This window comes from Echinops telfairi, unplaced genomic scaffold (assembly GCF_000313985.2).
Source record: "Echinops telfairi isolate 266 unplaced genomic scaffold, ASM31398v2 ScPeMD7_2565;HRSCAF=3150, whole genome shotgun sequence".
Classification (NCBI taxonomy): Eukaryota; Metazoa; Chordata; class Mammalia; order Afrosoricida; family Tenrecidae; genus Echinops; species Echinops telfairi.
Genome location: NW_022106463.1, coordinates 7,232,566 through 7,258,708, shown reverse-complemented (window position 1 = coordinate 7,258,708; position 26,143 = coordinate 7,232,566). Strand labels below are relative to the sequence as shown.

At 48.6% G+C, this 26,143-nt stretch overlaps 1 protein-coding gene across 1 annotated transcript in view; it reads right to left on the bottom strand.

Annotated features, from left to right (window-relative positions):
* FLT1 (fms related receptor tyrosine kinase 1) overlaps positions 1-26,143 on the bottom strand; it is a 181,090-nt gene that overhangs the window by 33,856 nt on the left and 121,091 nt on the right. The window contains exons 17-19 of the mRNA XM_045293991.1: positions 19,114-19,245; positions 6,510-6,616; positions 1,475-1,607 (exon numbers count right to left, since the gene is read on the bottom strand). Coding sequence (XP_045149926.1) covers positions 1,475-1,607; positions 6,510-6,616; positions 19,114-19,245 — 372 coding nt within the window. The remainder of the gene's footprint in view (positions 1-1,474; positions 1,608-6,509; positions 6,617-19,113; positions 19,246-26,143) is intronic.

The following is a 26,143-nucleotide window of genomic DNA, read 5'->3' as shown; positions in this document are numbered from 1 at the left end:
CATATTTACTAATGTAGTCAAGCCATTCTTTGGTCCCTAAATGTAAACCCAATCATTTTAAGGCCAGAGAGAGGATCAAGGAAAGCCCCCCCCCCCGCCCCCCCGTCCTTCCCCCCACCTCTTAGCACCCTTCACCTCAGCATAGTCTGGAGTGCAGTTGAATTTGGATTCGCAAGCTCTTCACACTGGGAGCAACAGTCAGAAACTAAAAGATGCTTTGCATTAGGTAAGCCTGCTACACAGGACCTCTTTAGAGTATTGAAAAACTAGGATGTTACTTTGAGGACTAAGGTATACCTGGGCCCAACCATGGCATTTTTAATTGTCTCATGTGCATGTGAAAATTGGACAATGAATAAGGAAGGTTGAAGAAGAATCAATGTATTTGAATTGTGGTTCTGGTGAAGAATCTTTTAAGTACCTTGGACTACTAAAAGGACAAACATCTGTCTTGGAAGAAGTAAGCTCAGAATGCTTCTTAGAGGCAAGGATGGCAAGAGTTTGCCCTACATACTTTGGACATGTTATCAGGAGAGATCAATCCTGGAGGACATCATGTGTGATAGAGCGGAGGGGCAGCCAAAAGAGGAAGGGCGTCAACAAGTTGGATTGACACAGCGCCCACACCGAGTTTCGGAACCTGTGCGGAGGGCGCAGGACTGGGCCGGGTATCCTGCTGTTGCAGGCAGGGTCGCCGGAGCCAGAACTGACAGCGGCACCCAAGGACGACATTCATTGGATCAAAGAAAACTTCAGAGATAGTTTTGATTTACAGTTTAAAGCCGTGTTAGGATTTCAGGGCAATAGTTTTAGGGGTTCATCCAGCTTCCATGAACCTAGAAAGTCTAGTTTCCCGTGAGAATTGGACATTCTGGCCCGTATTTCCCCCTCTGTTAATCAGGTTTCTCCTATAGAATCTTTGGTCAAATAGTTCAGTAATGGAAGGTGGGCGCTACTCAGGTCTTCTAGTCTCGGCAAAAAGTGCAGTTATTCATGGAGGGAACCAGATTGTTCAAAGGATTTGGGGTTTGGTTTTCCTACGACCTGGAGGAGCAGCAGTTCTCTCACCAGATGTTTGATCTTGCTGCTCCACCCCCTCCTGACTCACATTCTGGATCCCACAGGTCTCGGTATCCTGTGATTTTATTCGATAAGCATGCCTAGATTCAGCTAATCCCCTTATCTAGGGTCTCTGTCACCAGAGGAAGGGGACCCACATACCTTTGTAGCCCCAGGGCTTACCCTGGCATCTGCTCAGAGAATGAACAGGTGCCCCTGGTCTCCAAGTATGGCCATTCCAGCATTCCATCGAAACCTTTGTAAACGTGTCCCTCTCCCTTGCTAGTCTGTGCGCAGCTGGGGGACGGAGCCCCCCACCTTCTCCAGTGCACTCTCCTCAGACATCAGTGATTTGCATGGAGGCCCCAAGGCACTGGGTACAGGCAGATGCATATCTGGAGGGCAAGTACCTTACCTAGTTTCAGTCTCTCTCGAGCAAACTCCCACTTGCTGGCATCGTAAGGGAGTCGGTCACACTGTTCATCCAAGGGCACTTCATCGGGATCCATGATGATGGATAAGTAGTCAGCCTTTATCTCCGAGGAAGACTAAAGGATGAAGAGAACTTCGAGTCACCCACCAGACGCACTTTGGCAGCCCTGGATGGACCCTGACCACCTCGGCTCTGCGTCACGCACGTGGTTGAAACGGTGTGGTCAAGTGCAGAAAGTACCGTCCCACGTGCACATTGTGGTGTCACACTCAAACTTCTCATTCCCTGTCAACGGTCCGTAGCAGTGCCCCATCCCACTCCCATCCCAGAGAGAATGCACTCAAAGCCCTCCAGGGACACCCTTACCCAGGCTTGTTCTCTGAACAAAACAAATCCGAGCATTTTAACAAAATCATTCCGAGCAGCGAGGACAACTAATGTTCTCTGACTTCTCTATGCAGAGTAGGAACATGCCTAGCCCATGGCCCCTGCTGTGTGGGATTGTAGCTCTTCCACCTCCAGAAGAAAGGCCTGGCATGACAGAGGTGACCGCATCACTGGGGAGGGGGCGGCACATTTTGAATCAAGAGTTTCAAGTCGAGACCTGGCTTCTCCGTTTCTGCAGCTACCTGAGAAAATGGGAGGGACCGTTAGTGAGATCACAGTAAGTCTGCTGTCAGTAAGGAGCCCAGGTGGCACTGTGGGATAAGCATTGGGCTGGTAAGTTCCAGGTTGGCAGTTCAAATCCACTGGCTGCTCTTCAGGAGAAAATGAGTCTGTCTGCTCCCATCAAGCTAGACAGTCCAGGAAACTCTGAGGAGCAATTTTACTCTGTCCATCAGGGTTGCGAATGAGTTGGAATCAACTCGATGCAGTGGGTTTATTGGTGGTTTTTGTTTTGGGTGAGAAACCAGAGTTGGCTACTTCAAAGGCCAAGGAGTGCTTCAAAAATCAATGGAAACATTCCTCAATTTTTTCATTCCATTTTCCCACAGACTTAGGGAGCCCCCTTGTATGGGATAAGACCCACATCTTCTACATTTGTTTCGTCCTTTGTGGACTAGCAACCAAGTAAGGCAGCCATCCGCTGTCGCTGTGAAGTGCTTGCTTTAGCTTGTCCTGCCAACCAAGTCTGGCAAGTATCCTTTGCTTCAGATCACAGCGAGCTGGATAGACACTGTGTGTCTGAGATTTATATCATTGGACGAATTGCTTGTGAACATTTGATTGATGACTGCATCTCTGTGGGCAGGATCTTGGCGGGAACAACCAGGAAGCAGGTTGGCGCAGAGATGGCAGGTGGGGCTGGCTCTGGCCTGGGGATTCTGGAAACGTCATTGAAATGGCGTTGGGGACTCTTCCTGGCAGCGCCGTTCCCTCAACAGCATCAGCGATCAATGAGGGAAGACAACCTTCCCAGAGACACCCTCGCACACCCACTCGCATTCTTCAGTCCTGACTCACCCAGTTCTGGACAGTCACTGCTCACCTCATCCATCACTTGGCAATCGCTCCCCTTCACACAAAAATGATCCCGAAACCACGTGACAAATAGCTCTTCAAAGGTTCTCCTGACCTCCACAGAGGGTGGAGGCGGGGAACGACAGGCAGCACGTTTGTTATGAACCACGCTGGGCATAGGTGTGAGACTGGAAGATCCCAGTCTGTCAGCCACTCCTGTAAGGTTGACAGAAGGGGCTTCGAAAAATTCCTGGAAAAATTCCATGATCTTTACACTCCGCTTTCTCATGCGCATTTGGAAGCCCCTTCGTCTGTGAGCATGAATTTCATAGCAGGGGGCTGAGCTTTCTTCAGAGAAGCCTCTGGAGTCAATCTTATGACTAAGCTCTTCAATGGCCGATACAGCCAAGGCACACTGACTGGTCTCCAACCTTCAAAGAGCCTGGGATGTAGTTGAGGCCAAGCAAGGAACACCTGGGTTTTCCACAGGGAACCTGGGAAATTGCCAGCCTGTCGATGGAGGCTGGGGTTGGGCAGTGGAAGTCAGTTTCACCACGTAGCATGAGGGGACTTCATGGGTGATCACCGAGAGTGAACTCCTAGGATACCTTAGTGAGGGCTTTGAAGAGAGGACAGTAGAATCGGCAAATATTTATTCTTCCATTGACACCAACACTGAACAGCTACTGGATGCTTGGCTCGGGGTCTTGCCATTAAGTGTTTGCGAACCAAAAGTCACAGCTCAACTGACCAGCCACATAACTCCGGGTGTAACCCGAGGGTAACCTCTCAAAAGCCAGATTCCTTATCTACAGCTCAGTGATAATAATGGGTTATCTCATAGGGCCGTTTTGAATAACAAGTGAAGTAATACATGTAAAGCTGTCAGAACAGGCCTGGAATCTAGGAAGCATCCCTAAGGGTAGCTCTGATTGCTGACACTGGCCTATGTAAAGTGAGGAGAAAAGGTGGTCTTTATCAACGGGAACTTTTCATTGTCGGCAGACACACCAGCCAGATTTAGTTCTTGGAGCTGGGCTTCCCTTGGCGCCCCCAACCAAATCTCTTGTCAAGTTTTATTGGCATGCTAGCTTCACATAACCCTTTCCTTTCACCCTCTATGGTCGACTTCAAGATTCCAGACTTTTAAAAATGGAAAGGACCTCATCCATTTTGTCCCTAGTTGCCTGTCCCATTTTCTCTCCAGAAAGAGCCCTGGTGCCACAGTGGTTCAGCAGGCGAGAGATGGGGCAGGCTGCTACAGTGAAGAGCTGTTGCTGTGACCGTTGTCAAGTCAGTTGTGACTCAGCGATGGAATGAAACAGCGCCTGGTCCTGCCCAATCCTCATCCTCATCGCTGTGCTGGAGCCCATTGTCGCAGCCACTGGATCAGTCCCCGCCTCCAGGGTCTAACGCTCTTTCTTAGCCCCTCCGAGACTCCACCACCTCCAGGGACTGGTCTCTCTGGACAACATGCCCAAAGTACATGAGACCGAGTCTCGCCATCCTTGCTTCTAACTTCTTCCAACACATTCTTCCATGTGTGCATGGTCTAGTCAGTATTCTTGGCCAGCAGCACGGTTCAAAGGTATCAATGTTTCTTTGGTCTTCTTTCTTTCCTGTCTAGTTGCAACATGCATATGAGGTCATTGAAAAGACCGTAGCGTTGATAGACAAGCGAATAGACTTTGATAGTTGGGGGGAGGGGAGTGGGAGAGGAGGGAAAGCAAAAATAAACAAAAAATTAAATTAAAAATTTGAAAAGCCTATGGGATGATTCTTTCATCACATGGGGCCCCTCTGAGTCAGAATCAGCTTGATGTCAGTGAGTTTTTGCCAGCTTGTTTTTTAGGGTGTTCCAGGAGTCCTGGGGGGATACTTATGATTTAAGTGCCTGGGTGGGGGTACTGATTAGACTAGGAAACCCTACGGGGCAGTTCTACCCAGCCCTATACTGAGCCCTGAGTCAGAATCAACTCAGCGGCAATAGGTTTGCTTGTTTGTTTTAAAATCAATAGAATATACCACGGCTCGGTTAGGCACCCCTTAGTCCTCAGAATGATAGCTTTGCTCTTTAGCACTGTCAAGAGGTCGAGCGCAGCAGATTTCCGTAATACAACACGTCATTTGGTTTCTTGACTGGCTTCCATGAACGTTGATTGTGGGTCCAATAGAATGAAATCTTCTGCAATTTCAACCTTTTCTCCATTGATTCTGAGGCCGTTTATCAGTCCAGCTGCGAGGATGTCTGTCTTCTTTATGCTGAGGTGTAATTCATACTGAAAGCTGCCATCTTGGACCTTCATCAGTCAGTGCTCCAAGTCCTCCTTGCTTCCAGCTAACTGCATAAAGTCGATTGCTCGTGGGTCTTCCTCCAACCCGATGCCACGTTCTTCATACAGCTCAGCACAGGACTGAATAAAGTTGGTGAAGAGATACAACCCTGACACACGTCTTTGCTGATTTCAAAGCACGCACCATCCCCTTGTTCTGCTTTTTGAACAGATAAAAGCTCTGAGTGAGCACAATTAGAGGAACTGGATCCCCCACCCTTCACATTGATCCACCCAGTGGGATGCCTTTGCATAGTCATCAAGCCACACAGGTAAATATCTTTCTAATGGTCTCTGCTTTCAGTCCAGATCCATCTGATAGCAGCAATGACATTCCTCATATGACATCCTCTTCTGAATCTTCCTTGACTTTGTGCTTCTAGAGCTCCATCAGCCTGTTGAAACATTTCAATTCGTGGGGATCCTAACACATGGTGGACAACATTGCAAAGAATGGGACTTCTAGAACACTTCATTGTGCTCATGAGGAACCTGGACCAAGAAGCTGTTGTGTGAACAGAAAGAAGGAGGACGGGGTGGTTCACAGTCAGACAGAGGGTGGAGGAACCTGGAGTAGCACCGCGTTTCTGACAGGAGAGGCACATCAGACTCGGGTCCTCGTTTTCCTTTAAGTGTCTTAGAACAGAGTGTTGTTAGGGGTTGGAGGCTTCCCAGGTCCCGTGCTGAGTGGACTCCACAGATCCTACTCATGACCCTTGGGAGAGCAGGAGCTCAGTGGGATTGCCTTGTGTTTTCAAGATCTTCCTTTGATAGGATACAGCCTTCCTGAAGGTTCTATTGCTTTTTGTTGGTAGAGGTATTTGGCTTTCCTTCTCTGATAGATTTCTACCTTATTCAAGTTCTACCTGCTGCCCATTTTCCTATAGGTATTTTTATCTACCGGAACTCCAAGGGAGCTTCCAAAAGTTCATGGGGAAGTTCTTTATGCTTCAATTCCTTGTTAAAATGCGCTTCCTGAAGCCCCCTCCTATAGCTCCTCTGCCTCACCCATTCATGGTTCCGAAGTTCTCCCCATGCCTCCACACCACAGAGGAGAGAGACTCAGACAGCTCACTTTCCTGATTTCCCTGCTCAGAGAACAGACTGCAGGGAAGGGGATGAAGAGTATTGGGGGTTACATCACGCCTGCACCTGGCATTGGGCCACGTATTTTAAAGAACCGTGTGAAAAAGAGCAAAGAGCTCAATCCCGTATGTTCTTACCCTTTTCAGTTTTCGGATAAAGAGTGTTAGGAGGAGCCAGAAGAGGGTTGCCGCCACACAGGTACACGCCAGCGTGATCAGCTCCAGATTCGACTTGTCGGAGGTTCCTGGAGAGAGAAAAGCACCAAATGCGGTGTTAACCCACCTACGGGGCCAGCCCAGCCGCTGGCTCGGGACCCGGCCTGTGACACAGACTTGTCAGACAGAAACAGAAACCCATCTGGGTGGTGAATCTGGATCATGAAATAAGAATCTGGAGTGTGCAATTTCCCTAGTGGGTTATCGAGGAAATTCTTTGGGGAAAAAAGACGTAACCTCTTTTGGGATGCACCAAATTGTAAAATGGAGATTTAAAAAATAAAAACATGCCCCAAGGACTGCTTCACTCCTTTTGGAACAACTGGTCCAAAGTGCCCACCTTCTGCTCTCGTGGGTCTGTTTCCAAAGGGCTGGACAAGTAGCTGGTGGGCGGTGGCTGCACAGAGAACTGATGAGCCCGGCCCTCACTTCCTAGACTCCCCGAGATCAAACACCGCATCGTTCCTCCAAGACCGACAAAGAGAAGACCCCAAGCTTTCAAGTTGTTCCTTCAGAGAGGAGATGCTGCGATCCATGAAAGAGTCCCACGATGGGCCCCCACAGTGGTCTCCTACTTAATTGGCCTTAGGGGACAATTTGCCAAGAATTTTAAAGGCATACCTTTATTCTTTAACCTCATTAGAAGGTGAGAGGCACAAGGGAAACTTCCTAGAAGTAATTCTGTGGATGGTATGATCATTCACTGAGCACTAGTCATGTGCTAAGTACTGAGACACCCTAGGAAGCGGTGTCATCAGAAACTGTAATCCATGGATGTGGGCTTCACCTTAGGGGCTCCCTATTGCAATTCAGTGGAGAGGTATTGAGCCTCTATGGCAGGTAAGGTTAGAGACTGGAGGAGATAGGAAAATGAAGAGATAGTAAGAAAAAGTTCTCCCTCTCCCCAGAAGTATACTTACCATCTGACCAAGAAACTCAGGAAGCTGTAATGAAATGAGAGATGATAAGCCTTGGGAAGCAAGCCCTAGTGTTTTTTAAAGGTCGCATTTACAGTGGATGTTGATTTGCAGAGTGGACAGCCAGGGAGAGCATTAGGCAGAAGGCACAGTATAAGTAAGAACCCAAAGGTGGGAAATCATAGCGATCGGATGGTGGTGTAAGGTAAGAACTAGGTCGGGACAGACCATAGAGGATTCTGAGCTTCTGGGTGATGGCTTTCAACTGATGCAGCTGCAGGCAGCTGGGACCAGTGACGCTTCCCTGCCAGAAACAATAGCCAGTCCCCAAGCTAGAACTCTGAGAACAGTAATGCTTACTGTTTTAGGGGTTCTTCTAGGGTTGACATGTCTTCATTTACCCAGGGCTCACAACAGCCTTAGTAACTCACTCCCGCTATCAAGTAGCAACCCTATAGAAGAGAGTAGAACTGCCCCGTAGGGTTTCTGAGACTGTAAATCTTTATGGGAGCAGACTGCCTCGTCTTCATCCCATGGAGAGATTACTGGGCTTGAACCTCCAGCCAGCCTTGTGGGTAACAGCCCAACACTCAACCCACGGTGCCACTGGTGCTCCTTTAATGTAGCCACGACTCACAGTAGCTCTAAAGTTAGTTAAACATGTCCATTTTACAGATGAGGACATTGAAGCATGTAAACTGTGCTTTTAACCCAGCTAATTGGGAGTCTTAGTGGTACTGTGGATTAAGGCATTAAACTGCTAACATGACATTTGGGAGGAAAACACAAGACAGGGTAGTGTGTTGTTCTGTTAGATTTAGGTTGCTATGAGTCAGAGTCAGCTCCCCAGCACCGACCGACAACAACAAGAACATTTAAATGAAGCATCTTGACATGTTTCCTGGCAATCTGAATATCTTCTATGGTGACATACCCCCTTTTATATTGGGTTGTTTGTCTTTTGCAGTTAAGCCTAACCAAAAACACTTGCTGTGCTCTGGATAGTAAACCTTGATTAGATACTGAGTTTCAAGTCCTGTGACACAGCCGGAATACTGATGTTAGTTCTTGCATTCACGGTGCATCTCCCCTGTTCAGAAGAGGGCCTGGCACCTTGGTGGCATCCTAAAGGCTGCTTTTGAAGGGCAAATGGGTGAGTTCACCTTCGTTTGCTGCTTTGTCAGAGTATGGTGGCATTTCTCTGCATTGAAGAATATTCAAAGTACAGTGAACTTGATTCTCAATGGTAGGAATGTTGTACACTTAATAAGTGACTTTGTATCCCCTCCTCAACAACAAGAGGCCTGAAGTTGCCTTGCTGTACACACACACACACACTTGCTTAGGCTGTAAAAATGTTGTGTGAAATTTGGTTGGGACTCGTTGAGGGGTACAATGGCCTTGGGCAGTTGGAGATGCCTGATAGCATCTCAAGACATGACTCTGTCTCCATAAAACCTCTGCAGATGCCTCTCTCCTGGAATGTCCTGAGAGAGGCCCCCTCGGATTGTGGGAATGTTCCCACTGCATTCCACGGGCAGGAAGTTGACCCCCAAAGTCTAATTCCACAGGCCTTACTCAGGCAGCATTCCTCTCAGCGAGACCCGCTGTGTTTGCGTGCAAGAACTTACACACTTCAAGAATCTCATGACACGTTGAGGAAAATATCTTCAGGATGAAAACTTACCAGAAGGAAAAGAAAAAATGAATAGTCTACTCATCTCATGCCCACTGAAAACTGAAAAGGTAATTTCAGCAGCTGTAGTGTACTAGCTATGTGTTCTGTCTCATTGAAAGCATTTTTAAAATTAGAGTTCTGGTGATAATAGACAGCAGCAGCACAAAGCCCACTCCGTTTCTGCATGTGCAGTTCAAGAACATTGGCTGCACGCAGATCCAAGCCAGGGTATTTTCAATCGCCTCCTATTCGTGGAAAGCTTCGCAATGACCAAGGAAGACCAGAGAGTGATGGAGGCCTTAGAATTACTGTGTTGGTGAAGAACATCAACTATACCATGGACTGCCAGGAAGATGAGCACATCTGTGTTGGAAGAAGTACGGCCGAATGCTTCTCAGAAGCAAGGATGCCGAGAGAGGGAACAGTCACTGGCGACAGACAAGTCTTGAGGGTCAGGGAAAAAGAAGAAGATCCTCAACAAATTGGAGTAGCAGTGGATTAGCTGCAACCCTGAATTCACACGTGGTAGTGGATTTGAAGAAGGTCTCAGGACTGGGCAGGGGCTCCTTCTGTTGCACAGAGGGTCGCCATCAGCCGACACTGACTTGATGGCACCTGGCCTTCCATCCCTCCCATCCCTCCCCACATTGTTCACCTCTACTGACTTACACACTGCGCTCAAAGCGATCACTTGTGCTTAGAGTTGTGTTGGCAATATGATCTCACATAAGCAATCCTTTAAAGGGGAGCAAAGCTCACGGTGGATGTTCTTTACTGATTCAGCCACCCCAGTGTTTAAAGATGATTTCAGGGGATAATCTGGGTCCACAGGTTGAAGATTTTCTCAGAACAGTAGGTTGGGGGCTTCCTGCGGTCTCAGTAGGTCCCACAAGTCTGGATTTGGTTTCTCCATGGACAGTTCAGGAACACTAATTGTTTTAAATTTAGCGTTTCCCTCTTTTGATTAGTTTTCATCTATCGGGTCCTTCATCAAAACGTTCCACCATGGTAGCCGGGCACCGCCCAGTTCTTCTGGTGTCATGGGAAAGGAGGTAGTCGATCCAGGAGTGAGTGAGAGAGATGTGCAGTGCTGGCTCTTCTCTCTCCATCTCATCTATAGCTCGATCTTCATCACTTTATGAAAAGCATCCATTAGGACAGCTGTGTACGTAGACTCCCTGAGGTAGCTGCATCTTCTCAAGACAGTGGCCCGACTAGAGCCAGCTTCAGCTTGCTTCACACGGCTGATGAGCTCAGTGTGTGAGGCAACCCAGATGCACATGGTTGAGAAAAGGAAGCCGGAGGACACGTACCTGGTGGCTTGTGTCAATAGCTAGGGGTTGGTGCCGAGCTCCGGGGACATCAGTGCATGTGATGCCTGAGGAGGTCCAGGCATCATCATGTGCACCCTGACATGGGATCCTGACAGATTTTACAGCTCATGGTCACTGTCATGGCACGGCGCGGACCCTGCTGGAGTGTATTTTATGCCAAATGCCCTTCTAGACTTCATCCCCTTCCTCCTGGAATAAGTAGACGGTGCACCCAGGTGATGGATTGAGGTGGCAAAGGTGGTGTGCCTTGTCTACTCTCTGCTGCTCGGCACTCCTGTTCCACCCACTGCCTTTCCCATGACCTCAACAGCTGTTTCCGCATCTGTTAGCGTCACACCAACCCTGACGCTGGGCTCTCCCCAGGAGCTGAGCCATTGTACACTCCCAACAGCCACGGGGCAAGGCTTCCAATTTCTCCATAGCCTCCCCCACATTTGGGGCTCTCTGCTTTTCTGATCACACTCTTCTTAGCAGGTTGGAAGTAGTACGCTGTGCATTTCTCCAATGACAAATGGCATTGAGCATCTCTGCATATTTTAATCGGCCTGTTCTGTAGGGTTGCTATGTATATCATCTTTGGGGAAATGCCCGTTTTAGAAATTGAGGTGTCTGTCATTTGGTTGTTGAACTGCAGGCATTCTTTACTTTGTGAGTGGCGGGCCCTGATCAAATATATTACCCAGTATCTTAAGCTGCTCTGGAAGTTGCCCCTCACTTTCCTGATAAAGTCCTGTAATATACACGTGTGTTAATTTGAGGAAGGTCAGTGTCTCTATTCTCCCTGTCGTTGCCCTTACCGGGTGCCATTGTCTGTGGCTCCATTGTTGAAAGCAGGCTCTCAGAATTATCCTGATCTTTTCTTCTAAGTTTTACGTTTCTCTTCTTACATTTACAGCACCTGTCCATTTTGCGTTAACGTTTGTATATGATGTGAGGTCCCCACAAAAGAACATCATTCTTTTGCACGTGAGCTATCATCATTTTAATTTAACCGTCTCGAGTTTGCTTCCCACTAAACTTGGAGGCCCTGAAGAGAAGGATGTGTTCCTCATACATCTTGCATTTCCACCACTGGCTCAGAAAAGGTCTTAATAACCATTTACATGTGATTGAAAATTAAATACATATGGGTACACTTGGCCTCAGGGTTCCTGACCACCATGAGCTCGCAAAGCAGTGTCACCTCCTTCTACTCAAGATCCAGTAACTGGACACCCTCTTCACCTCTGACCTGACTTTCCTAACTGTAATGTCAGTAGTTCAAAAGCCCCAGCCACACCCTGGGAGACAGATGAGGCTTTCTACTCCCATAGAGATTTACAGTTTGGGAAACTCACTTAGGCAGCTCTAGCCTGTCCTATATGTTTCTATGAACTAGAATCGACTCCATAGCCATAAGTTTGTGTATTTTTCAAATGAACACCAATTTGGAACCACTTTTAAGAATGAGGAGGCCTGGTGGCATAACGGATTCATACTGGATACACACTGCATTTCTAAACCACCAGCTGCTCGGAGGGAGAAAGATGGGGCTGTCCAGCCCCGTAGACACTTGCAGTCTGAAATCCACAAGGGCAGTTCTACCCTGGCCTATATTGTTGCGATGAGTTGGCTTCATCTTGATGGCAGTGAGTTTGGCTTTGCGTTTTTCAGAATAGTGTTGTATGAAAATACTGTGCTCAGATGGAATGTGAAGTCTGTTTTTCAAGAGTAAATATGTTAGGCGGTGACATTTAAAACGATTCTCTTTGTTTCAGGTCTGTAGCGCACTTTTACTTTAGTAGGCACAGCCCTTGTGTCAAGTAAGTGTTATGGCTTGAACCACTATTTGGATGACTTCCTGGTTAAAACTAGACTACAGATACTGCTACTGAAATGGAATTTGGCATATCACGTCAACAGGCTCTTGAGTACACTGTGGATTGGCAGGAGAACAAACAAGTCTGTCTTCCAGGTAGTGTAAGCAAATGCTTCTTAGAAGTGAAACTTTGCCTTGCTTACTTTGGACATGTGAGCAAGGGGGCCCAGATCCTGGTTCCTTCTCTTGTGCATCGAGTGGCTATGAGTCGAAACCGGCTCAAACTTGGAGCTTGCAGGGCTGTAATCCTCATGCAAGCAGACTACCACATCTTTCTCCTGCAGAGCAGCTGGTGAGTTTGACCCTCTTCTGTTAGCAGCTGAGCCCCTAACCCCTAGGCCACGAAGGCTCCGCTCTGGGCACTCATCTCTATAAAGGATAGCCTTCATTAAGTTCTTGGATGAAAACATGGCCCAACTTCCTTGCAACAACGCCGTGGAGTTCCACTGGGCCATACGTTACTCTCCAAACTCGGTTTGCATGAGTAACTGTTTTGTAGTTCATAATATGAGAATTTCCCTGGAGAGTTCCGCGTGGGCCGCGCTCTGGGTCCAAACCAAACAAGACCTGAGCTTATTTAAAGACGCTCCTCTGACTCCACGGCTCATTCATCCTCTGCAGATACAAAAATAACACATTGTTTTATCTCCGTGTGTGAGAGTCCTCTTTCTAAGGAAATAAAAAGAGCAGACAGCTTCCTTCCTGGCGAATGCACAAGCCTCTTTTTTCAATCCCGTGAAACACAGCTACCGAAACAACTCGATTGCCTGGCTTCACTCCCTAACCTCAACTGGTCCAGCTGGGTCAGTGTGACATGGCCCTCTGCAAGGGATGAGAAATGGCCCCTACAGTGAGACCAAGGACAATGTAGATGCGAGGGCGAGAACCCAGTTTCAGTTCTCAAGCGTGGTGGGTAACAATGTCCCCTCTCCTAAGCAGCTATCTTGGATCATGCTTAAATTCAACAAAGCTGACCTCTGTAAGTTCAAGACATTCAAGGCACTGCAACGTGCTAGTTTTCCTAAGATGTGCACCATACCAACCTATAAGAACTATCTCTCCAGGCCACATCCCTTTCCCAAGTGGAGCTAAATCCCACAGACCCATCTGCCTGAGATTGCTAGTGATATTTCCTGATGTATTAAAAAACAAGTTCAACGCCTCTTCCCGAAACACTTGCAGAAAACAATCTTGTCACCCCACCCTCTTATTTTTGACTGCTAGCTTATTTTCTCGCAGTCGTCCATCACTGTGGAGCTCTGATGGTGTTCAGTAAGTTTTGGACTGTCAACCACAGGATAGGGAGTGCAAACCCACCATCCACTCTGGGTTCAAACCACCCATGTTGTAGTTAGTAGGTGAGCCCTTAAATGCTGAGCTCTATTAATTGCAATACTCCAAACCCAAACCCAATGCTGTCGAATCAAGTCTGACTCTTATCAACCCTACATAAGGTTTCCAAGGCTGAAAATCTTCTTTTTTTGCATTTAATTTTTTTTTAAAAAAATCATTTTATTGGGGCTTGCTTGTATAACTCTTATCACAATCCATACATACATGCACCCATTGTGTCAAGCACATTTGTGCATTTGTTGCCTTCATCCTTTTCTAAACATTTTCTTTCTACTTGAGCCCTTGGTATCAGCTCCTCATTTTTTCCTCTTCCTCCCCAACCCTCCCTTCCTCACGAACACTTGATAATTTATAAATTATTATTATTTTTCATGTCTTACACTGACTGATGTCTCCCTTCACCCACTTTTCTGTTGTCTGACTTCCTGGGAGGGGGTTCTATATAGATCATTGTGAACAGTTTCTCCTTTCTCGCCCCAACTTTCCCTTACCCTCCTAGTATCGCTACTGTCAATATTGGCCCTGAGGGGCTTATAGGTCCTGGATTCCCAGTGTTTCCAGCTCTTATCTGAACCAGTGTACATGCTTTGGTCTAGCCCGATTTGTAAGGTAAAATTGGGGTCATGGTAGTTAGGGGAGGAAGCATTAACGAACTAGAGGAAAGTTCTATGTTTCAATGGTGCTATACTGCACCCTGACTGGCTCGTCTCTTCCTTGTGACCCTTCTGTAAGGGGATGTCCAGTTGTCTACAGATGGGCTTTGGGTCTCGACTCCATACTCCCCCTCCATTTACAATGATATGATTTTTTTGTTCTGGGTCTTTGATGCCTGATACCTGATCCCATAAATAGCTCAGGATCACACAGGCTGGTGTGCTTCTTAAAGTTGGGCTTTGTTGCTTCTTGGCTCGATGGCCACTTGTTTATCTTAAGCCTTTCAGACCCCAGATGCTATATCTTTTGGTAGCAGGGCACTATCAGCTTTCTTCACCACATTTGCTTATACACCCATTTTGTCTTCAGCTGGAAAGGTGAGCATCACGGAATGCCAGGTTATTAGAACAAAGTGTTCTTGCATTGAGGGAGTACTTGAGTGGAAGCCCAATGTCTGTCTGCTACCATAATACTAAACCTATAAATATATGTACATAGATCTATTCTTATATATAAATATATTTACATATGTACATGCCTGTATTTAGTCCTCTATAAACGCCCCTTGTCAAAGCTGCAAATCTTTACGGGAGCAGACAGCCTCATCTTTTCCACTTTGGAGTGGCTGGGGTTTGAACAGTCAGCCTTGGAGTTAGCAGTTTAATACTCACGATGCTAATATAATATAGCTTCCGATAGGTTCTTCAGTTAAAATGTGACACAGTTCCTTGAAACAACCCCCTTGAGTCCTCCCCAGCAAGTGCTCTGTGGAGGCAAAACAGGAGGCTGTCAGCCTCCATAATGATGTCCAGTCTCAGAACCTTATGCAGGGTTACTACGTTATGAGTCAGAATCAACTCGACGGCCGTGGGATTTGGGGTTTCTGTTTAGTCTCTCCCTGCTGCATTCTGTCTTTGGTTCCATGTATGGACTCTTATCAGTGACCACAGTCTTTCAGATGTGGTTGGACTATAGTAGATGAGATTGTTTTTCAGCTAGCCACAACTTTTATGCAGAGAGGTTGGATCCAGCTGTCACTCTGAAAATATACAAAATAAAATGATGAAAGAGAGCAAGGGAGAAGACAGAAAAACTTCAAGAAGCAGGGCACAAGAACTCCATGGCATGGCACTTGGAGGCCACGCTGGGTAAAAAGAAAGAGGCACACGAGATGGGAAGTGTCTACTAGAACATCAAGGGCCAAAGCCACCCAAGGGACATGAGGCTATGGGTCAGAAGCACCAACCCATCAGAAGAATCAGTGCTACTCAACTCCCCAGCTGGACCAATTTAGAGGCAAGGATGGCAAGACTTTGTCTTCCGCACTTTGGACATATTGTCCAGAGAGACCAGTCCCTGGAGAAAGACATCATGTTTGGTAAAGTGGAGGGACGGGGAAAGAGGAAGACTCTCAGCGATATGGATGGACACAGGGGCTGCGGTCAAAGGCTTAAGCATCGGAACAGTGATGAGGATGGCACAGGGCCGGGCAGTGTTTCGTTCTGTCGTGCACATGTCTGACTCGATAGCACCTAACAACAACAGCTGCCAAGGGGGTGTCACTGTCAACGGTTCAGTGTCACTCACCGTCCTCTCCCTTCTTGGCCCTCCACTGGTCAATCCAACACCTACAAGACCTGCCCTTTGCATGGTGGCCCTTTGACATAAACCAGTGTTTCTACTTTTTGAGAGACGTGTAAAGTGTGTGTTGAACTGACCCTAATTGTATTTTGTGCACCTTAATCTTCCAGCTAGGTTCACCAAGCTCACCACAGCGAAGGAGCATGGTGTATAACCCCGTCTCCTTCATTACTGAGAACTGATTCTGACTTACCTCGCTCCCACGGGGCAGAACAGAACCGCCCGTAGGGTTTCCTAGGCTATTCTCTGGATGGAAGCAGATCTCCTGGGCTTGCTGCTGGGTGGACTCAAACCACTAACCTTGTGGTTAACAGTCAAGCACAAGTTAGATCCTGTTTAAAATCCTTCAGTGGCTCCCGATTGCCTATTATTCTCATTTGGGTGCCCCAGGCTTCTGGCTCCTTCTCCAACCTCGGTCTCCTTCCTTCCTTCAAGGGTCCCAGCACTATGGCTATGATGAACTTTGTGTGTGTGTGTGTGTGTGTGTGTCCTGAAAGCTCTGTGCTCCTAACCACTCTGCCTCCCCCCATATGTCCCCTTTGCATCCCTCACATCCTCGGAAACCCACCACTCCTCTTGTCTCTTGTGTAGTCTTCTCAGTACCTGGCCCCCCATCACATCACCAGCGCTTCCTCTGCACCCTTATAGTGTGCAGGAGGTACCCATGGTGCGATTCTGATCAGTCCTGATGACTCCCTTTCCTGTCCTAGAGCACATGGTACACATCTACCAGCTTTCTCCACTTCAAAAACCCACCCCTTCGTGCCAGAAGAAAGAAAGACAGGGATAGGCTCTCTAGGGCAAGAGAGAGAGCCACATTTAAATGGTTGTTAACTCGGCAACATATTAACTTGTCTGGGTCTATGAAGGGTGTAAGCACGTCCTCACATACAAGGGATGCTCCTAAGTCCTCAGGGCCCCTGGCTGCTGCTGATGCATCTTCCCCCTTAGTGAAGAATAGGCACAGAAAGTGGTCAGAGAAGGCTGCTGTTCGAAGGAGGTGGAGGGCAGTGCTCATGAGTCCAGCTTTGACCTCAGGTCTGCAATGCCCTGGTTGTAAACCCCACCCCACTCCCAACTGCCCGCTAGTTGAATCTGACTCCTAGCAATCCTCTAGGACAGGGGAGAATGACCTCCTAGGGTTTCCGGGTGTAATCCTTATGGAAGCTAACCGTTTCATCCCGAGGGCAGTAGCTCCAACCCTAACCCACCGTTCCACCAAGCTCTGTGTCACATCTGGGGTCCTGGGTAAAAGACAGCCCCCAACCTTCTGAAGCAAACATGCTAAGGAACAATGCACCCTTTAGAAGCCGAGTTGTTCCATGCAGGAGCACACATGCCAGAGAGAGTTTAAAACGTGGCTAAGTTGACTGTCCATTACTGAAAGCATTCTGGGAATGCTACCTTCTTCTCCCTCCAAGGATCCTGCCAACCAAAAGATCCAACCTACCAGCTACTCCACAGGAGAAAGATGGGGCCACCATGGCTTTAAAGATTGTGGCCTTGGAGGCCCTGTGCTTCCACTCTGTCCTGGAGGGCCTCTGAGCCGGAACCGGCTCCACAGTGGGGGCTCGCTCCCTCCCTCTGTCTCTGAAAGTCCAAGGTGGTGGCCAGGGAGTCTCACTCAGGTCGCCATCTCCTTGCACGGGAAGGGTACTCTCTCTTGGAGGCCGTGACTATTTTCCTAGAGTTGGAATCTTTTAAAGCCGCATAGATTTCCAGGGCAGAAGGAAATTGCCCTTCCCCTAGCTCTTTGCTCACCAAACATATGCATGTTCAAACATTCACGCATGCTGTTGACTTGTGAGCAGCTGGAAACAGGCTACCCAAGAGGTCCCATCCCTTCACAGAAAACCCCAAAGTGCCTTCGGGGTTTCCATCTGAGAGGCGCCCGTGTGGTATTTTACAAAGCTTAAGGTTTCAGTGCTCCCAGCCGCAGCAGTCCAGAGCTCAGCCTCTTTAGAGTGTTGAAAAACAGGGAGGTTGCTTTCACAACTAAGGTGCGGCTGCCCCAAGCCATGGTATTTCAGGTGCCTCCTGTGTGGGTGAAAGTTAGACGTGGAAGAAGGAAGACAGAAGAAGAGTCAACGTGTTTGAGTTGTGGCGCTGATGCAGAATATTGAAAGTACCACAAACTGTCAAAAGAACAAACAAAACTATCTGGGAAGAAGCACTTCCCAGAATGCTCCTTAGAGGCAAGGATGGCGAGACTTTGTCTCCCGTACTTTGGGAGTCAGGAGAGACCTGTCCCTGGAGAAGGACATCATACTTGGTAAAGCAGCGGGGCAGCAAAAAATAGGAGGGCCCTCAAGGAGATGGATCGACAGGTGGCTACAACAATGGGTTCAAGCATAGGTCCAGTTATGAGGACGGTGCAGGACCAGACAGTGTTTCCTTCTGGTGGGCCCAGGGCCGCCGTGAGCCAGGACCTATTCACTGGCACCTAACAGCAACACGCGCCTTCTGTGGGGGGGTGGGGGGGTGGTGTACCTGGGCACCGGAGAATGGAAACTGAGGTCTGGGCTGTTTCTAGATGGAAACCACATGGTAGGCCAGGGTCAGGGTAGGCCTCACCCCTGTGTTTTACCAAGCGAGTAGGACCCAGACATGTAGAAGCGCAGGGAATGTTTCCTTGAAGACGGCCTGGTAATGATGTGTTGCTCCTCGGTTGGTAGGACTTTAACTATGTGCTCAAACCAGCGTAGGAAACCCTGGGATGAGCAGCATTTGCCCAGCTGGTGGGAACCGGAAGAGGAAAGGGGGTGGAGAGTGTATGTGGGGGCCCCCACCGCTGCCCTCACCTGCACCCAACTCCTCTCTCCTCTTTCAGCCTGGTTCCCACAGGTGTGGCCCTCCCCAGCCATTCTCTTGGAGTGCCAGCAGCTGGCCTTTGTCTCTCTGGGGAGACGGCTTCCCCAACAGAGACTGCGCAGACAGAACCAGACAGGCCATCCCCTCCCCCAAGGGCCTGTTGCTCAGGGCAAGGCCCCCAGGCTGGAGAGCCTGGGCTGCCTGGGAGGTGGGAAGTTAAACAAACAGGGAAATGGGTGTCTGCACCGCTTCTGGTTGCCCTCCCAAGGCAGCTGTTTACCTTGCACTGTGAGGTACGCCGAGCTCCCCACGGAGCCCTTCTGGTTGGTGGCTTTGCAGTAGTAGATGCCTTCATCCTTCTCAGTGACTCTTTCAATAAACAGCGTGCTGCTTCCTGGTCCGAGAATAATGCCTGGGGGAGAGAAGTGTTTGGATGAGCTCAGCTGGGTGACAAACAAGAGCAGAGAACCCCCTTCCTGTCCTGGGCTCGGCCAAGGAGACCCCAAGCTGGGAGAACGGGCCATGGCTGCCAGGTTGTTTGCTTCACATCCCCTGCACCCCGCTGATGCCCAGACCTGGAGCAACAGGGCTGGCTCAGGACACAGAAGGTGCAGGTGCAAGAGGACATGAGGGGGCCATGGTGAGAGGAGGAGCTATCCAGAAGCTACTGCCCGCTCCTCTGAGTCCGGTCTGACTCAGTGACCCTCTAAGACAGAGTGGGCTCCCAAGGCTGTCATCCTCACGTCTTTCTCCCACTGGTCTTTTTGGAAGCCCCGGCATTGGAGTAGACAGCCGAGGGCTTTCGTCACTGCATCAAATGCTCCTACGTTATTAAGCAGATGGATCTCTACGAATGCGGTTGTGGTTAGGCGCCACGGAGTTCTCTCTGACCCATAATGATGCAATGGACAAAACACTGCCCGGGCCTGGGCCAGCCTCTCAATGGCTGCAGTGTTTGAGCCTGGGTGCAGCCCCTGTGCCTGTCAGCCCGTCCTACGGAGGGCCTTCCTTTCTCGTGAATAACAGCAGCTGCTATTGAGGGAGTGACCACATGTCTGGGGACTACATGAGACACTGTTCCCGTCTTCAGGAACAGCGCTAGGGGCGCAGCCAGCGGCTAAGCCCTGGGCTGCTACCAGAAAGGCCGGTGGTTCAAACCTGCCATTGGTGTCACAGCGAAAGCCAGTCACTCCAACGGCCTGCCACTGAGTGGATTCCCTCACAGTAGTGTGAGTAGAACTGTCCCCGTGGGTTTCCGAGGCTGCCACTCTTTGCGGGAGTAGAAAGCTGTATCTTTCTCCCTCAGAGCGGCTGGTGGTCTCGAACTGCTCATTTTACAGTGAGGAACTCCACGTGTACCCACTGTGCCACCAGAGCTCCAGTCCAGAAGAAAAGACCTGGCCAGTTGTCTCCAGAATGATTACATGCTTACAGCGGAACTAAGCCTAAGGGTCAGTTCAACTCTGTCACGTGGAGCCACTCTGAGCAGAGAACTGAGTCAGCAGCAGCAGGGAGTCCGCACACCTTCACTCTTGAGACAGCCCCGCCAGACGTCATGGTCCCCGCCTTACAAAGGAAGAAGCAGAGGCTCGGTACCGTGAAGTCACGAGCAGAGGGCCGAGCTGGGGCTCAGAATTAAGCCCACGCAGCGTGTAGCTGCACCGGCCAGTGGCCGGTGGGGCTGTGGCTACCTGCTGCTCACTGTGGGCCCAGGCCCGGCCACTTCGCACTCTTGTCACGTTAAGCTAGTCACGTGAGCCACCTAAGTTTCTGTTTCCTCAATCTTCGGATGAAAATGGAAACTGTTGCTACTGAGTGAATGGAGAAGGAATGGCCAGTGTCGGTCTGGTGGTTCAGGGGTCACTCAATATGAGGGGGGCGGAGGCAGGGTGTTCCAGGACTCTTGGACAATCAGGATGAAAAGATCATGGATGTTTCCCACCAACTTCTGGAAGTCCTCTGGTATCAGCTGAAGGGTTACTACAGAAGAAGCGCCCTGAATGTTCAGACCCCAGTTTCAAGCCCTGGCAGAGTCATGCCCTCATGTTAGCTGTGACTGTCCATTGAGCACTTTCTGTGGCATCAGCTCTGCTAGAGGCTGGGACAGGGGTCAGGCAAAGACATAGTAGGGCGTCGAAAACTTCATGGGCTGATGGAATGAACAGATAATAGAACTTTCCCATGAATTTTGGAAGCCCTCTTTTATCTTCTGAGTAGGGAAAATTAACACAGACCAAATACTCTCTCTCTTACACACAAACACACACACACACACACACACATACACACACCACATAGATGCACACAGACATAGACAAACAGAAAAGCGTTAATGAATGAGAATGAGTCAGTGCCACTCAGCATACCTGACCTAGTGTGCAGTTGCATGTACAGAAACCCCCTCCCATGTTTGGTAGCCCCTAACAAGCTTCGGACTCTAGGTGTGTACTTATTGTATGTAAATGAGACCACCCAGTGGTTATGCTTTGGAGTCTGGCTCATTTCACTCAGCGTGGCATTTTCAGGGCTCCCCACGCCAGGGCCTGTTCCAGGCCTTCATTTCTTGTACCGTATGTGTGAATTGCATTCATTTGTTGATCTAGAGATGGACTCGTTTTGGTCATTGTGAAAAGTCCTGTGATGAACACTGGTAGACGGACTTCTAGATTTTGGTGGGCAGACTGATAAAAAATGTAGTTTGTTCATCCAGGGGACCCATATTTACTGAGTGCCTGCCCTCGTGGCATTGTGGTGCTGTGCTGGGCTGTGATCCTCGTGGTCATCAGTTCAAAAGCACCAGCAGCTCTGCAGGAGAAAGACTGGACATGGGGTGCTAGGAGTCAGCATTGACTTAATGGCAGTGAGGTTTCTGTGTCTCCATCCACTAGGCCTTTGGGTGCTGGTGCTACCACAATAACACCACTCAGCCGGTTCATAGTTACCCTCCCTGGAGGACTGAGCACACTGCCCCTTTGGGCTTCTGAGCACTCCGTCTTTCCGGGCACAGATGGTGCCATCTTCCTCTTATGGGGTGGCTGATGGGTTTGGAGTGCTGACCTTATGACTGGCAGTTCAGTGTGTAGCCCAGGGCACTCCGAGGGCTCCTTGGCACAATGATAAGCAGAGAACTTGGTGGGCTTCAAAAAGAGAGGGCTTACATTCTCATTCTGGAGAGAGTCCAACAAAGATCGCAAAGACAAGACAAAACAAAACAAAACAAACAAAGCCCAAAACCCAAAGAAGGCAATGTAAAGAATGCAGATCGGAGTAAAGCCAATTGGGAAGCCAGGTTACAGAGTTGGCAGGCTAAAGGGGGCGATGGAAAGTCTAGACCACCTGTGGTGGGGGGTTTGGGGAAGGCTCTCTGAGAAGGAAACATTTAAGCCGAGACCTGAAAGTTGGGAAGGAATGCGCCATTAGCAATCTGGATAAGGGCACCTTAGGCATCCAAACCCATGGCCTTTGAGTCAATTTAAACTCCCTGTGACCCTACTCAACAGAGAAGACCTCCCAATAGGGTTTCCAAGACTGTGGTCTCAATGGAAGCAGACTGCCTCATCTTTCTCCCAAGGAGCAGTGGTGGGTTTGAACCGAAGTGCAGCCAAGTGCTTTAACCATGGTTAAACTTTAGGCAGAGTGTAGTAAATATAAGGTCCGGAACAGCTTGCTTGAGGAGCGGTGCAAGACCCCTCCTTTGGACTAGATCACAGTAAGGAAGCAGAAGAGATGAGAGCTAAGCAGAGTCTGAACCCTGCGTGGAGGCACGGGCACAATGGAAAGCCAGTGGTGGGTCTCCTGCCGCCAGCAGGACGCAAAGGGAATGGAGACCCGGCTAGCAGCGAAACGCATGCAAGGCTTGGACTAGAGTGGCATGTTGAACATGCGGGATTGGGGGCCTGTTGGGTTTTTTGTTTTTAAGGTTGAACCAGTTTGGCTTACTTCTGGATGAGAGAGGATGGTATGTGAGAAAGAGTTCTTCAAGGCTACTAGTTTAGACACCTTGGAGAAGGATGGTGCCTCTCCTGAGATGAAGCAGATGCGTTGGGGGACGGGGTGGCAGAAGGAAAATGAAGAATCTGTTCTCCTCTGTCCATGTGAAGTGTGAGGTGCCGGCTTCACACGCAAAGGGGCTCTCCTGGAAGCCAAGAGAGGAGAGCTGCAACAGCACAAGAGCATGCCCAGCACGGAGAAGGCATTTCACGCTGTGCTGGGAAGGAGACTCTTTGGTTAGTGAGTCCAGATAGAGTAGTGAGAAAGGGTAAAGGCTAAAGCCTGGGAACTGAAGAGGAGGAGGAAGCAGCAACAGAAGGAAGGAGGAATTGCTCAAGAAGTGGGAAGAAAATCAGGATCCAAGGAAAGGGTTTCAGGAAGGAGTCCACTTGGTGGAATACCGCTGAAAGGGGAAGCTGACGGGTGGCCTTTGATGCCTGGCACTTAGGATGAGTCTTTCCAGTGGAAAGTGAGCCCAGTGGCGCAGTGGTTAAGTGTTTGGCTCCTAACCAAAAGGTCAGAGGTTTGAACCTACCCAGCAGCTCCCTGGGAGCCCTGAGGATCTGCTCCCATCAAGATGACAGCTTAGAACACCCGATGTGCGGGGAAGGGAGGGGGGAAATGAGCTGATACCAAGGGCTTGAGTAGAAAGAAAATGTTTTGGAAATGATGATGGTAACATGTACAAATGTGCTTCACACAATGGATGGATGGATGGATTGTGGTAAGAGCTATAAAAGCCCCCAATAAAATGCTTACAAATAAAAGAAAACCCTCTGGGGCAGTTCTATTCTGTCCCCGAGAGTCAGAATGCATCTGATGGCACCTGGCAACGACAGCAGCCACTTCAGAGGTATGTGGGAGAACAAGCCAGAGTCGCACCGGTTAAAGAGAGGAGACGGTGAGGAGGCTCCTTGTCAAGGTGACCAGGCTCCTCGTCAAGGTGACCGCTGGGGAGCAGCAAGAGCTCCAGCAATGATTCTTGTTTGAGATGGAACTTACACAGCAGGCCAACGTGCTGCTAGGAATAATGCATTATCTAGAGAGAGCAGTCAATGAGGCGGAAGCCAGAGGGTTAAGCCAGGAACAGCTTGATTTTTGTGAACCTTCTTTCATGAGTTGGCTAACCAATTTTCTTTTTTCCTTTTTGAGTAATTGACTGAAAGAGGTAAGTTCCCCTTAAGGGGAGCTTTGAAGTCCTGGTTAAGGAGTTTAAATTCAGTGTAGGAGGAAATCGAGGGTCATGAAGATTTTTGAGCAAGGAAGTGACATAAAAAAAAGCGATGTTTAGTCTACCAGGGAATGCAGGATGGACTGGAGGGAGGAAAGAGTGACCTCTGGGAGTCCAGCTCATCAGCTGTAATTCAAGCAAGGGACGACGGAGCCCCCAACCAGGCCGGTGGGAAAGGAAGTGGAGGGGAAGAAGTGGAAACAGCCACTTTGTCGAAACAACTCACAGGAACTGGCGTTTCGTTGGCTACAGAAATAGAGAAAGAGTAAAAGATGGTTCTAGAATTGTAACCCCAGATGAGAGCTCCACTTGTAATCTTGGTGAAACTGTTTGCTGTTTGATCTGTTTGGGAGCAGGATGTGGGGGTGGGGGGGTGGCTTTTGTAAAATGAGAACAGCAATGGCTTATTCCATAGGAGTCCATAGCTGTGAAGAACAGCTGAGGTCCTTCAGGTGGAAGTTCTCTGGAAAACAGAAGACAGAGTTGTGCCTGGCAGCCTCAGGAGGGACAGCGATAGCTGGAGAAGGGGACTGGGTGACTACCCACCACTCTGCACCACCACAGCCACCCTGAACCTCCACCAACTTAACATTCCTCCACCAACTTAACATTCCTCCAATCCCCATTTAAGGATAACCCCATGTGATCAGGAGGAGAGACCAGTCCCTGGAGAAGGACATCATGCTGGGTAAAGTAGAGGGCAGTGACAAAGAGGGAGACCCTCCACAAGGTGGACTGACATACTGACTGCGACAATGGGCTCTGACGTCACGGTAGTTGTTCGGTGGTGCAGGACCTGGTGGTGTTTCGTTCTGTTGTCCGTAGGGTGACCCAAACAGGCTCGATGGCATCCAACAGCAACCATGAGCAAATAAAGTCAGAGGACAGGGATGTCATCCAAGAGACAGGTGCATGAGTGGGGTGTGTGTGATAGGATTGTACCAAGGATGCCAACGAGTTCATGTCGCCATCTGGCACAGTTTCCTCTTTCCATCAAATGGAGGAGGGAGACAAGGAGATGCAGGGCAAGTAGGCAGAGCTCTTCTAACTTGAGGGCTGACATAGGGCCCCTGATGCCCCACCATCAGGCGGGCACTGAGACTCCTCAATGGAATCCTCCTCATTCTCTTCCTATTTCCCTTCCTGAAAAAATAGGTAACAATAGTTACTACCCTTCTGTTTTCTTATCCCTCTTTTGCCCATACTTCATTCATAATCATCCTTCCTTGTTTCCCTGGTGACAGAGTAGCTCCGCTCTTGGCTGTTAATAGAGGTCAGCCATTCAGACCCACTGGGCATGCCGTGGAAGAGAGACCTGGCAGTCAGACTCCGTCAAACACGACAACCTTGGAATCCCCCCGGGCAGTTCTACCATGTCCCAGAGGGTCCCAGAGTCAGAATTGACTTGATGACAATGGGTTTTGGTTTCTTTAATGGCTTAAGTTATTGATACTAACTTTAGCTGATGACACCAGATCTGTTTTACTGAGAAGTCCATCTTTTAAAAGGGGTTCTATTTCCAGTTTCTTTTTTCCCCATTGAGATCAATTTCAAACTGTTGAAAAGTGAAGCAAAAATTAACTTGTGTGCCCACTATTAAGCTTTTTTGCACACCTCTTATGTTGTATTATGAGGTATATATCATATCTTCAATTTTACCGAGTATTTATTTCAAAATTTCCTCCCCAAATATACCAATTTTCACTTTAATTGGCAATATCAATTTCTCTCTTCTCATATCCTTACCAAGATTTGGTGTGATCAGACTTTTTAGCTGATGACAGAATGATGAGTGTGAAAGGTAGTTTAGTGTTGTTTTAACTTACATTTCACTGATTCTAGTTTGGCACAATTTCTTGTTACACTTTTATTAGCAAGCCAGGTTTCTTTTTCTGTGAGTTGCCTGTTCACAGATTGCCATTTTTATCGGCTGGTGTGCTTGTCTTTTTCTCAATGATTTTTAGTATTTTTTTATGTGTTTTGGATACTAATCCTTTGTTGGTAAAATTTATATCAAATATTTCCTCATCCTACAGCAAGTTTTTAAAGTTATTTATGGTGAATTTTATTTTATTTTTATTGTTTGTGT